This window comes from Lissotriton helveticus, chromosome 10 (genome assembly GCF_964261635.1).
Source record: "Lissotriton helveticus chromosome 10, aLisHel1.1, whole genome shotgun sequence".
Taxonomy (NCBI): Eukaryota; Metazoa; Chordata; class Amphibia; order Caudata; family Salamandridae; genus Lissotriton; species Lissotriton helveticus.
In genome coordinates this window covers 932,053,782-932,067,697 of record NC_136071.1, presented here as the reverse complement: position 1 = coordinate 932,067,697, position 13,916 = coordinate 932,053,782, and the positions used below count along the sequence as shown (strand labels likewise).

General features: G+C 48.1%; 1 protein-coding gene across 2 annotated transcripts in view; it reads left to right on the top strand.

Moving 5' to 3' along the window:
• Positions 1-13,916, top strand: part of ADAM22 (ADAM metallopeptidase domain 22) — a 1,243,161-nt gene that overhangs the window by 744,674 nt on the left and 484,571 nt on the right. For both annotated transcript variants that reach the window (XM_078663588.1, XM_078663589.1), the window contains one exon: positions 8,497-8,567. In XM_078663588.1, coding sequence (XP_078519714.1) covers positions 8,497-8,567 — 71 coding nt within the window. The remainder of the gene's footprint in view (positions 1-8,496; positions 8,568-13,916) is intronic.

Below are 13,916 nucleotides of genomic sequence, written 5' to 3'. Positions count from 1 at the left end.
ATAGGGCGACAGAGAAAAAGAAGAAGGACTTAAAAGAGAGGGTGATGATTGCCAAACTGCAAGGGGTGACTATAGGACGGGACCAATACCGGGGAAACTACCAGACAAACGTCCCTAAGACTACATTTCCCCAGGACCGCACTCTGACTTCCTACAGTGGACGCACAGACCTTCGAGAAGACCAGTGCGCTTTCTGCAAAGGGACTGGCCACTGGAAATCCCAGTGCCCAGTTCTTCTGGAAATGATCAGAAACAAAGACCCCAGGGATGTAGCAAACGGACCGAGACCTAGGGGACAACAACGAGGGCCCCCAAATGACGCGACTAATGACAGATCAAGCAGACCAAATACGTTCGATCGACCCAGGCAGAACCAATATCAACAATCTGACTATGACGACACTCACGCCTTCGCATAGGACAGCCAAGGGCGAGGGAGGGATCCAGTCGAGCTCTATGTTGACCAGCAGGGCCCTTATGTCACTGCTAAGGTCCTGGGTACCAAGTCTCCATTTCTGGTAGACACTGGCGCAACACGTAGTGCGTTATCTAAACGACTGATTCCAAGGGCACCCTTGTCTGGCTCACTCATAACATCGACAGGTTTCGATGGAACGCCCTCCACCAACCCTTTGTCTGCCCCGATTCTCTTTGACGTAGAAAACAACACCACCGACACCACGTTCTTGCTTTCCTCCAATAGCCCTGACGCCATTATGGGACTTGACTTACTGAAACACTTCCGAGCGACGATTAGGTGTTCTCAAGATGGAGTTCGAGTGTTTCTTTACGACAACCCCGTTCTGCTTAGACATTGTTCCCCCCGACACATGTTTTCCATCACCGACGTTGACGCGTCCCTGCTTGACACTCTACCTCCGTATCTGTGGGCCAAAGCAGATTCGGACGTAGGGCGTATGTTAATTGACCCAGTGCACATTACTGTCCGACCAGACGCAACACTCCCAAAACTCCCACAATATCGGATATCGCCAGAGGGCGAGAAGGCATTGGTAATGATTATCCAGTCACTGATAGACGCAGGAGTGGTAGAGGAAGTGGTTAGCAACGTTTGTAACAGCCCTATCTTGCCCATTATCAAGAAGCAGGGAGAGGGAGATGAGAAAGCATACCGTTTCATCATCGACCTCCGAGAGATCAACAAAGTGGTGGTACCCCAGTACCCTGTGGTCTCAGACATCACCACCATCCTGACCTTGATTCCATCCACTGCCACCACCTTTTCCATCATCGACCTCAAGAACGCATTCTTCTCCATCCCCATCCACCCAGACAGCCGATATCTCTTCGGCTTTACCCTAAAAGCCCGCTCATATAGGTTTTGCCGAGCGCCTCAAGGCTACACGGAAAGCCCTAGCATCTACAGCCAGGCCCTCAAAAGACAACTAGACCAAGTCCAGTTACCCGACGGGGTGGTGTTGGTACAATATGTCGATGACATCCTTTTGGCAGCCGACACCACCCCTCTAGCGGTTACCGCCACCATTCAACTCTTGCACTTCCTTGCGGAAAATGGCCACAAGGTCTCCAAGAAGAAGTTGCAATTCTGCCTACCCCAGGTCACTTACCTAGGCCACCTTTTGTCCAAAGATGGAAGAAAACTCACCCCTGATCGAATCCAAACCATTCTAGATACCCCTGTCCCTAAAACCCAGAAGCAGGTTCGCTCCTTATTAGGCCTCACCTCCTTCTGCCGACAATGGTTACCAAACTTCAGCCTCGTTGTAAAACCACTGCTTTCTCTGCTAAACAAAGACGTCCCTTTCCCACTCCCTTGGACTCCTGAGTGTCAAACTTCCTTCACCGAACTACGAGATGCCCTTTGCTCAGCCCCTGTCCTGGGTACCCCTGATTACAAAAAGCCCTTCTCCCTTTACACTCACGAAAGGGAGGGGTGCGCTTTATCTGTCCTGACCCAGGCCATCGGCCCTAAGCAACGACCGTGCGCTTACTTCTCTGCCACTCTTGACCCTGTCGCCAGAGCCTTGCCTGCCTGCCTTCGAGCTGTAGCTGCTGCTGCAGTCTCTATCCGACAGAGTGAGGGGATTGTACTCTCGAATTCCCTCACGGTACTGGTACCCCATGCAGTCGACACCCTCCTGAACCAAACCAAGACACAACATCTGACGAGTGCACGACTGACTGGATACGAACTGACCTTGCTTGCCCCCCATATCACCCTGAAAAGATGCACCACACTGAACCCAGCAACTCTGTTACCCTTGCCAGAGAACGATCCCAATGTGCACCCCGTACATGACTGCGTGACTCTTACGGACGAACAGACCAGGAGTAGGGTCGATCTCAGAGACACAGCTTTCCCTGACCCCGACGGGGAGTTGTGGGTGGACGGTTCTTGCATCAAACTCTCCGATGGTACCACTTCCGCTGCCTATGCAGTCACCACGGCTCGAACTGTGGTAGAAACAGCCCGCATCACCCAGCGATCTGCCCAGGCAGCGGAACTGATTGCTTTGACGCGAGCCTGCATCCTGGCAACAGGAACCACAGCGAACATTTACACCGACAGCCAGTATGCCTTCGGGGTGGTTCACCATTTTGGGCTCCTCTGGAGGGAGAGAGGATACTTGACCTCACACGGCACACCCATTTTGCACGGGGATCTAGTCTCCGCCTTAATCGAAGCTGTCCTCCTCCCCAACAAACTTGCCGTTATCAAATGCCAGGCACACAAGAAAGTGACAGACATTATCGGACAGGGAAATGCACTAGCCGACATCACCGCCCGAACGACAGCTGAAAATAGAACGACAACACATATGTACGTGACCAGGTCACAAGCAGAAAACTGGACTGACGCCAAGGACACAATTAGAGACATACAAACGACTAGCACACAACACGAATTGACTGAATGGATACGGGTGGGATTGAAAGACGATGAAGGCTGCTGGCGGACAAAGGACACGAACAGATGGTTGCTACCTGATTCGTACTTGATTCCCATATTAACCATGGCACACTCCCCTGCCCACATAGGATCAGCCCCCATGATCGAACTTGTCTCCAGGGTTTGGCACAATGACAAGATCCCAGATTCCGCCAAACGCCTGGTCCAACAATGCTTAATATGCCTGCAACACAACCCCGGGAAAGGAACTGTAGTACCCCGGGGGGGATTTGGGGTCCCAAACCACCCATTTGAAGTCCTACAGATGGACTACATCCAGCTAGACAGATGCCAAGGCCTGAAATATGTACTCGTCGTGGTGTGCGCATTTAGCAAGTGGGTGGAAGCATACCCAACCCGTGACAACACCGCTATGGCCACTGCAAAGGTTCTGTTAAAGGAGTTTTTCCCCCGTTATGGCCTCTGTCGTGTTTTATGGAGTGATAATGGCCCCCACTTTGTAGCCAACGTTATCCAGCTCATCCTAAATGGGCTGGGTATTAAACAGAAATTCCACGCAGTCTTCCACCCCCAATCTGCTGGGCTTGTCGAACGACACAATGCCACACTAAAGCTTAAACTGGCCAAAATAGTGGCTACGACGGGCCTGAAATGGCCAGACGCCCTCCCATTGGCATTGCTATCGATGCGCTCTACCCCCACCCGACATCACTTAACCCCTTATGAAGTTGTCTTCGGTCGACCCATGAGCGTCTGGTCTGCCCCGAAACCAACTTCCATTCATGACGTTCCGGATGTCCTAATGTCTGATTATCTGTACAAATTGACTGAAACTTTGTCTGTCCTTCATCAGCAGGTGCAGCAGGCCATCCCCGATGCTTCCAGGGGTCCGGGTCACGCCATCCAGCCGGGGGACTTCGTGCTGATCCGAAATTTTCAACGATCAAAGAGTTTGGAACCCCGGTGGACGGGCCCCTGGCAAGTGCTGATCACCACTCGGACCGCACTTCGAGTGGAGGGGAAGAAACACTGGCTGCACGCTCACCACTGCAAAAAGGTCTCTCCAACCCTGGCCACGACAGACACCGTCAACACCCAAGAAGAGCTCCTGAACCAGGACCGACCATCGTTGAACTGCTACCCTGATACTGAGACACTTGAACTTTCAAAACATCCTGACCCCACTGTGCCATCTCGAGAAGGGTATTTCCTGCGTCGAAAGGAGGGAGCTTCGGCTAAGTAGGCCACGGACTAAGTTAAAGGATCTCAGAACGGTGACCCAAACTACCAAGGGTTACCTGGAGAGAAGCTAAAACTAAGTCTGTGGTCCTGCCCACTACCGAGCACCTTGAAGACGAAGATGATGGAAGCGCCAGATAAGAAGATGATGGAAGCGCCAAATAAGAAGCCGACGGAGACAGCAGGAAATACCCACTACAGAAATCCGAGAATAGACAGACTCCATAGCTCAAAGACAATTGCACTCTTCATCGTAATCCTCCTCTGTTTTCTCCTCATGACTACGCTCTGGATTATGGAAGAACATGCACCTGCTCACGAAACATTCCTAACCACTGCTCAGCCTACCACCATGAAGGAACATTATCTAATTTCGCTCTCTCCTCAACTAAGAGAGAGGCGAAAGGAGTTTTGGAACAACTCTTTCGTGCAGCTACTTCACCAGCACAATCTTGCCACCAATACCACCAACTGCTGGATCTGTGGGTTGCTACCCCATGCCACTGGACATTCAATACCATTCATCCCTTCACCCTTCTCTGTCCACGGCTCCTGCCTTGCTTGGCTGATCCTCCTGCAAGAAAGCTATACGGGCAATGCCACCTCCAGCAGAACTGCAGCACATTCTTCTCACGGGGCCGGGCGAAACAAGACAAAGACACACTTCTGCCCGCTGACCCCCAGCGACTCGAACCAAATGGACATTCCGACTAAAGAACGAATCGAAATGCAGGTGTTCAACAATCCAACCAGACCCACCTTCTCCTATCTGCGGAAACGAACGGCTGCCACTCTGACTGTGGCCCTGACGGTCATCAACGTCACAGGCCACATGTGTGTAGAAGGACTTGGGACACAGCTGGTGGGTCGCAGCGCTTGCCGCTTTACCAGAACTTTGGACTCCACGGATCCACCTTCCTTTGTGTCATCCCCAAACATGTACTTCATCTGCGGCACGAAGGCCTACACCTGGCTCCCCAAAGGCTGGGGGGGCACTTGCTACATCTCCTTCGTCCTTCCTCCGACTTATGTAGCCCCAGCGAATCACCACCGGCAAAAACGAGCCAAAGACATTGAACAAGCCGACTCAACAGGGGCGCAGTTCCTCGATGCTATGAAAGGACTCGTCCCCCTCTGGGGCCCGATGGCAAACAGCCGTGCCATCCGACATTTGACTCAGGCGGTCGAGACAACCATGAACATCACAGCGGGCATCTTTGCCAACAACACTGCCGAGCTCCAAGCGGTCCGTTTGGTGGCTCTGCAGAACCGCCTCGTTCTAGATGTGGTTCTGGCGGACCGTGGAGGAGCTTGCCGCATTATTGGGTCCAGCTGTTGTACATACATACCGGACAACTCACCCTCAGTGTACAAAGCCATCGAACATCTTCACAGACTCTCTTCGGAAGTTCACCAAGAGCAAGAAGAATGGTCGCTTGGTGGTTGGTTCTGGGACACCGTCAAAAGCTGGGGCTGGAGACTGCTCACCATTATCCTGATTCCCGTAGTTGTAATATGTGGCCTATGCTTAGGAATTCAATGTTTGCCACCTATGTGTTCTTTATGTACGAGTTGTATTTTTCCCAAAACTATGGACATTGGAAGCGAACATATGAGAGCATTGTATGATACCGAAGTTAGGAATTTGATGAAAATTGACATTGAGTAAAGCAAGGTGGCTAGATATGTTGAAAAGGGAGGACTGTTGAAAGTTGGACTGAAACCGTCAACATTATCGGCGCCCTCTTGCTCTCCTTAAACCTTATTAGCGCGCAAAACAGCCGCCATTTTGGGCACCATGGCTTCCCTGCTCTCGCCGAGAGCCAGTGCGCCTCTCTCTCCCTCCTAGCTTCGCTGGCAACCCCCTGCTTGCACCTGCTGCGAATCATAAAACCCCTCTTCGGCGCTGCTCTGCCCCAGGCCCTCATCCTGTTCCCAGCACGACACCTCCCTTCTTCCCATTTATGATCCCCGGCCCTTTGATGCAAACCCCTTTTTCCGTGTGCCCGTCTGTCTTCCCCGTTCCCAGACCGACACCCAGCTCTGCCGATACCAATCCCTTGCCCCTCCCCGTACAATAGAAAGCTTCCCTCCTCAAAGGACCCCCGAGATGATCAAAGCCCCCCCCCAACCCACGAGATCCGATCGAACCCCACACACTCCGTGAATCGGCGGAATATCCAACTGCGCGATGATCATTACCTGTTGTGAACGGGGCGGGGACTTCCACTGTAACCTTACGTGGGAACGGGCTGGGAAAGGGGGGATTCTGAGGATGTCTTTCCGTACATCAAAGTATCAACGAGAATGTGTTACATGCAATAAACAGATAAACGTGTGTATAAGAGGCCAGGCCTCAGGGATGCAGTTAGAGCACCTCAGAACGATACCTTCTGTCCGTTTCGTTGTGTTCTCCTCCGGAGAGAATAAAAACCTTGTTTCCTGCCTTCCAGTCTCCAGCGCCTGCCTCTTCAATAGTTTAACTTCTTTGTGGGTTCAAGAGGCGACACCGCCGGGCAATACTTAAGGATCTTATATTCTGGTTGGTAGTGCCCCCCAATTATATTTTTCTACAACTATGGAATTGTGATACCATTTGTTAGTAGCTCATGAGGATTTTCCTTGAGCAGAAGTAGTTGTAATTATAGAAAAGGTTGGAGACTCCTAGCCCAGGGCATTTTGGCCTCTGGAGTCACCCATGATGATGTTCCAAAAAGGGCAGCTGCAGACCATGCACCTGATAAGAGTATAACTGAGCTGAGTAAGACATTCAGAGTGTGATTTTTGACCATGAATGATGGTCAAAAATAACTGGTGGCACAAGGAAAGGCGATGTTGAAGACAATAACAGGGCTTTGTAGATTTGTGTACAATAAATCACTTTCCTAGAGATGCATACAAGGTTAGCGGTTACCAAGATTTAGCAAATCTGTAGATCAGCTGGCAAATGCGCTGTTATACTGCAAGTCAAGAAGGGGCATTGCAGTGGCGATGTCGCCATGGGTTTATGTCTACATTGGAAGAGCTGCTAACAGCTCATGTAGCCCCTGGGAAGCAATCACTGCTCCTGAAATGGAAGAGGCCTCCATCCTAAATAGCATTTTATTGATCCATGGTGGACGATGCACCAGGAGTTGCAGTAGTGAGGGAGAAGAGGATGGTGAAGAAGCGGCTGGTGAGAGATATAGAGAAGGGAGAGGCCCATTACATGTGACATAAAATCTGAGTCTATTTAAATGTCATAATTGAATATTAATATTTAAAGCTTTGAAGAAGCAGGAACACGGCTAGAGATTCTTACACCTTGCAAGGGGTTATTATATAGGACTGTACAACTTGCCTAATATTTATCTCAAAAATGGCCATTGGTGACATCCCACTGTTTAATGTTGGAGATACTGACCTGTGTGCTCCGGAGCAGTACTGCTTGCACACAGGATCAGCTCGAGCTGGCGCAAGTTTGTATGTTCACACAGCAAGTATCTCCCCTTGTGACCACGAGGCTCCAGCCGGTCAGTCCATGATGCCCTGCGGCTCTAGATGCCTCGTGGACCGCTGCCAGAGATGCTCTCCTTCCTCCAGGCGAACTTCTTCCTTGAGAACTGGACTCTTGGCACAATTCTTGAGAAGGTAAAACTTCAGTGGGACTTGTCTAGTACTGTATCTGACTCACTCTCCATTGCAGCTGGCTTGAACTTTTGCATTTGACCCGGTCTGGCGCAACCAGATCTCCCCGGTTGGTGCTTTATGCTTCTAACTACTACATTTCAATTTATTCTGTAAAAATTCATAACTCCCGTACTACTTATTGGATTTTAATTGTTTTGGTCTTGTTTTGTTCATTCAATTAATCTCTATTCTTCTAATCAGGTGTGGAATCTTTTTGTGTGGTGTTTTCACTGTTTTACTGTTTGAAGTGTTGCACAATTACTTTACACGTTGCCTCTTAAGTTAAGCCTGACTGCTCTGTGCCAAGCTACCAGGGGGTACGCATATGTTAATTTAGGGTGTGTTTGACAAGTATTGTGGTTCCTGCTTGGACAGGGTGCATGCCTCTGGCAGCCAGAAACCCAATTTCTAATAATTAGGCTTATTCTTTGTTCCAATTTTCCTTTTTCTGAAATACATGTTGACCAGGTATGTATTCTGTGGGATTGTTCTCTCTTAAGATGGTTTGACACAAGGCAAACTGTTTAACTGGATGTGCAGTATGACCTTGAAAAATTGAACAATTATGCTCCTTCACATATCATTATCATACAAACTTTCAGCAAAATTTAGATATGTATAAAACCTGTCAAAATAAGTTTCACATTACATAGTAAATAGCTTTGCTCCTTGTAACGTATTTGCTTTCTCTCTAGAATTTTGGCACCTGAATGATACTTCAACACAAATACTTTTCAAATCAAGACATAAAAGGAAAAAAAGACAGGTAAGTCATAGTTTGCAATGTTTAATATAATAAACTAATATGCTTCTAATTTGCAGTGATGTTACTAATATACAGGGATGTTAAAATAGAATAGGTACAGTGTATTTATAGAGGTTTGGCGGCCCTATGTATTCACACTGCTTAAGGGAATACCAACTACTCATGGTGTTTATGATCATATTTCAGTGTGTTACTTGGTGATGAATTAACTAAAATGTGGGCACACTAATAGGCAAGCAAGCAGTGTAGAATCCATACTTTTAATGTGGGCAATAGAAAATTAAATAACACAAAATGCTGTCACTGAGTAACTTTTTGAGTGAACACTTAGGATCACATTCAAAACATGTATAGCTTGCCAAAATGCAACTTCTCACACTAAAATGTCATCTGTGAGTGGAGATAGCAAATCCTCTATCATAGATTCAGGATTGGGGGACATTTAAAGCTATTTTTAGAACTCATAAGGGTAGAAGTAGAAACAGAGATGTTCTCGGTTGTGGGGAAGGTAGGGCAACTGTTAGAAAGGTAGCTAAAAGTTGCAAAGTCGAGATTATGTGGTATCCTTACAACTTCTCACTCATTTATTAATCAATCAAACAGGATTTATAGAGCACGGCTAATCACCCATGAGGGTATCCAGGCGCTGAGAGAATAGCTACTTAGGGGTCCAGTTGAACAGCCAGGTATTGAGTCCTTTCCTGAATTTCAGAAGAGAGGATGAGGTCCAGAGGGTTAGGGGGAGGTTGTTCCAGTATTTTGCAGCGAGGAAGGTGAAGGAGCGTCCTCCACTGTTGCTTCGGTTGATGCGGTGGGTGTGTGCGAGGGAGAGGAAAGCAGAGCACAGGTGTTTGGAGGGTTGGTGGAAGTTCAAGCAGTGGTTGATGTATGCTGGTCCTTGATTGTGAAGCGCCTTGTAGGTGTGGATCAGCATCTTAAATTGACATCTCTTCTGAATGGGGAGCCAGTGGAGCTTCTTGAGGTGGGGGGTGGTGTTTGTCTGTTTGGGGAGGTCCAGGATGAGTCTGGCAGCTGAATTCTGTTTGGTTCATAGTCTCTTCAGGAGGTGCATGGTGGTCCTTATGTAGAGTGCATTGCCGCAGTCCAGCTGGCTGGAGATTAGGGCTTGAGTGATGGTTTGTCTGGTGTTGACAGGGAGCCATTTGAAGATCTTATGGAGCATGAGAAGGGAGAGGAAGCAGGCGTTGATCTGGTTTTCAACGTGAGCTTGCTGTTTTGGATGATGCCAAGGTTGCGAGCATGGTCTGTCGGAGTGGGTGCTGGTCCTAGTTCAGAAGGCCACCAGGAGTCATTCCACTGGGAGGTGTTGTTCCCAAAGATCAGCTCTCCGTTTTGCCTGTGTTGAGCTTTATGCAATTTTGATTAATCCAGTCGCAATCCCCGTAATGCATCTGTGGAAGTTGGCCTTCGTGATGGAGAGATCTTCTGAAAGGGAGAGGATGAGCTGGCTGTTGTTTGTGCAGGATATGATGTTCTGCCGATATTGCCAAGGGGGTTATGTAGATGTTGAAGAGTGTAGGGCTGAGGGACAAACCTTGAGGGACACCGCAGATTATGTTCTTAGGTTCTGAGGTGAAAGGTGGTAAACGGATTCTCTGGGTTCTTCCGGTGAGTAATGATGATTTTCAATTTGAGGGCGACTCCTTGGATTCTGATGTGATGCCTCTTTTTAAGGTTGTAGTGGGATAGGGTGTTGAATGCTGCTGAGAGATCGAGGAGGATCAGGGACGCTGTTTCTCTCCGTTCAAGGAGGGTTCTGACGTCGTCAGTGTCAGCGATCATGGCGGTTTCGGTGCTGTTGTTGGTGCAGAATCCGGATTGGGAGGGGTCCAGAAGATTGTTAATCTTCAGGTGTTCTGTGAGTTGATGGTTGATCGCCTTTTCTAGGACTTTGTTGAGAAAGGGGAACAGAGATATGGGGTGGTAGTTTTTGAGTTTCTTTGGGGCCGGCTGAAGGTTTCTTGAGAAGGCATTTGACTTCTGAGTGTTTCCATACTTTGGGGAAGGTGGCCATGGTTATGGATTAGTTGAAGATGGCGGTGAGCTAGCTGCTGATCATTTTGCTGCCAAGGTTCAAAATGTGGTGGGGATAAGGTTCCATGGTTGCTCCTCAGCAGATGGAGTTCATGATTGCTGTTGTGTTTTGTATGGTGAGCTGGTCCCAGGTCGTCGGAGATAGCATCGGGTTTTGCATTCGTAGTAGCATGGAGGCTGAGGGTGCCAGCGGAGTTTGACGTTTTTGTAGATGGAGGAGATCTTGTTGTGAAAGAAGTCTGCCAGAGTGTCACAGATTTCCTGAAAAGGGGTGAAGATGTTTTCAGTGTCTAAGGGGTTGGAGAATTCTCTGACAATGTTGAAGAGAAGAGTTCTTTGCTGTGGTTACAGCTGGCTTTGAGGCAGTCACCACAGCACTCCTCTTTGTCTCTTTCAGTAGTTGGCGGTATTGTTTGAGGGACGACTTGAAGGTGGCTCGGTCTGTGGGTTCCAGGCTGGTGTGCCATTTCCTTTCTAGTCGCTTGCAGTAGTGTTTCGCAGTTTTCAGTTCTGTGGTGTACCAACTGGCCTGTATTGTGGGTCTCATGAGTTTGGTGGGCTTGATGGGGGCGACTCTGTTGGCACAATTGGTGATCCAAGCAGAGAAGTTTTTGACAGCCTATTCTAGGTTGAATGTGGTGTCAGGGTGGGAGGTTTTGAGGGCGTCGATCCACTCATTCTCTGATACTTTGTTCCAGCTGCAGTGTGAAGTGCTGGGAGGCTTGGTGGCAGTGCCAGGGAATCCTTTGATAGTGAAGTGGATGAGGTTATAGTATTTCCAGGTGAGCTTGGTGACATTGCAGTACTTGTCTCTGTCACTGCCCGTGAAGATGGAGTGCTGCGTAGTGTGTGGGGTCAGTAACTAGTTGGGTGAGTTGATGTTGTTCATGCTTTGGAGGAAGGTTGCAGTGCTGGCGTTGTCGAGGTCATCTAGGTGAAAATGTAGGTCTCCAAGGAAGATGTAGTGTTTGGAGTCAATAGAGAGCATGGTAATGAATTCAGAGATGTGTTGCAGAAACTGTGGTGTGGTCCTGGAGGTCTGTATGTGAGGGTGCCTCTGATGGTGTTTTGCCATTGATTTGTAGTTGGAAACTGAGTTGTTCCATGATCGAGGTAGATAGTCTGTGGTGGTGGTGCAGTAGAGGGTTTCTTTGTGGATGATGATGAGTCCACCTCCGTGTTTGTTGATGTGGTCCTGGTGTGCTATCTTGCAGCCAATTGGAATTGCTGAGGCAATGTCGGGAGCGGATGTGGGGTTGAGCAAGGTCTTGGTGAGAAAGATGATGCTGGGGGTGAGGGAGGGGATGGTGTGCTAGATCTCGGTGGCGTGCTTGCAGAGTGATCATGCAATGAGCAGGAGGCAGTGGAGTTCTTCCGAAGCAATTATGGTTGGCATGGTGGCCAACCGCGCAGCAGCCTCCATTAAGTAGGGCCGGGAGGTGTGCTTGGAGGCAGTGGGCGTGGCCTGCCAGGGCGGGAAGTGGGAGAGACATGTAGCGGGAAAAATCTGGGGGGAAAAGCGGTGGGAAAAAGCAGTGGGAAAAAGCAGTGGGAAAGCAAGTGGGAAGAGAAACAACAGAAATGAAGAAGGGCAGTACAGTTCAGTAACCAGTGAGGCAGTGAAGGAGCAAGGGCAAGCTGTCACGAAGGACCTGCTCATTGGGACTGAACTACCGCTTCCATTAAGAAGGTGTTGGGAGGAGGAAGGGTGCTTCTATGCTCATTGCCCTTTTCAGAGTCCCATGTGTTTCAAAACATTTTCTCAAGCTCTTTGTAGCTGAATCTCAAAGTATCGCATCTTGGGGTCATTTTACTTTCATTGTAAATTAGAGTGTCACAATTTTTGAATAAGCCAGTTTAGTTACAGGCCACCTTCCAGTGATATACACTTCCTTCAGTGACCTGACTTCAAACCTTCTTTTCCTCATAATCCAATTCCAAGACGTCCTTTTAAGGACCTGAGCTATGGGAGAGCCTTCTGATATGAAAAAGATCAGGAGGGACAATATAAGATGACATTTGGGAGTGTGTTGGCCATTGAGAATCAGTGCAAGAGAATCTTGGCCTCACTCTTTCCCTTAGGATAATGCAAGACCTATAAATTGAAACTAAATGTGGCCAGAATTGAGTCCTCTATTGATCTGACCTCTAATGGTTTTCTAATTGGTATTCCCCACTACTCGGTTTGCTACCCTGGCAAATATTGGTTGTTCCTCAGCCGGTCTCTTTTTCAACCTCAAAAAATTCAAATAAATTTCAGAGCCTTTGGAACATTTTCACTAGATTCAAATAAAGCTCGGGTCACTTCCATTCCCTCCAGCAACATATTCAGGTGTGCCAAACAGCCAAATCCTTCATACAAAAACCCAAACTCTCCCTTCTAAGAGGACACACTCCAGACTCATATCAAAGACTCCCTTAGTTTCACCATTCATTTTGAATTGCAAAACAATAAAAACATATATCTACACTTTCCAGCTGCTGTTCAAAGAATGCCTGGCACGAAAACTTTTCTTAAAAACTCACATGTCGCTCTAGTCTTACACCCTCAATAAAGATTGTCAATAAACCATGTTTAACAACCTACCAATAAACAGTACTCTCTGTTGATTTTCCAAGCTTCTATTCTTTGATTCAGTTTCATATTCATAATTGTAGGCTCTGCTCCTCCTCTTTGGTTGTTAAAATTGCTTTTTTGTAGATTACTGAAGGTCACCCAGAGTTAACAACACTTACAGAAAAACTCAATATAAAATAAAGGAATAACATGGACTGTTGACCTTGAATGCTGTTCATGAGGAGAAATGTCACCTAGACATCATGTGTGGTTCCACTGATGAAATGTGATTTGAAAGTGAGACATTTTGAGAAGAGGATGGATTGTTCAAAATCTTCAAATCCCAAGGAAAGGATATTCTTGTATTTTGGACAACTCTTGAACCCAGTTGCGGGAGCACCTCTGTGGGCAGCAGACCTACTCTACACCAAACTTCAGTTTATCTCACTTTTGGGAACACCCAGTCAGCAACTGCTCTAGTAAGCCAGAAAAAACGAAAGAGGAGAATGAGTGCCTGATTCACAAAGGGCCTCTGCACTCTTGGTGGTCCTCTGCAGTTGTGGGGGATCTCCGTACTCGGAATGGAATCTCCGCAATGAGAATTCTTATTACGGAGATTCTGCCCAAGTGCGGAGGCTCCCCCGAGTTTGGAGGCGCTTCCTGAATCAGGTCGTGAGTGATACCCACTGACTGACAACTCCATCTACTGCTCTCTTTTTGGAACTTTCAAGAATAAG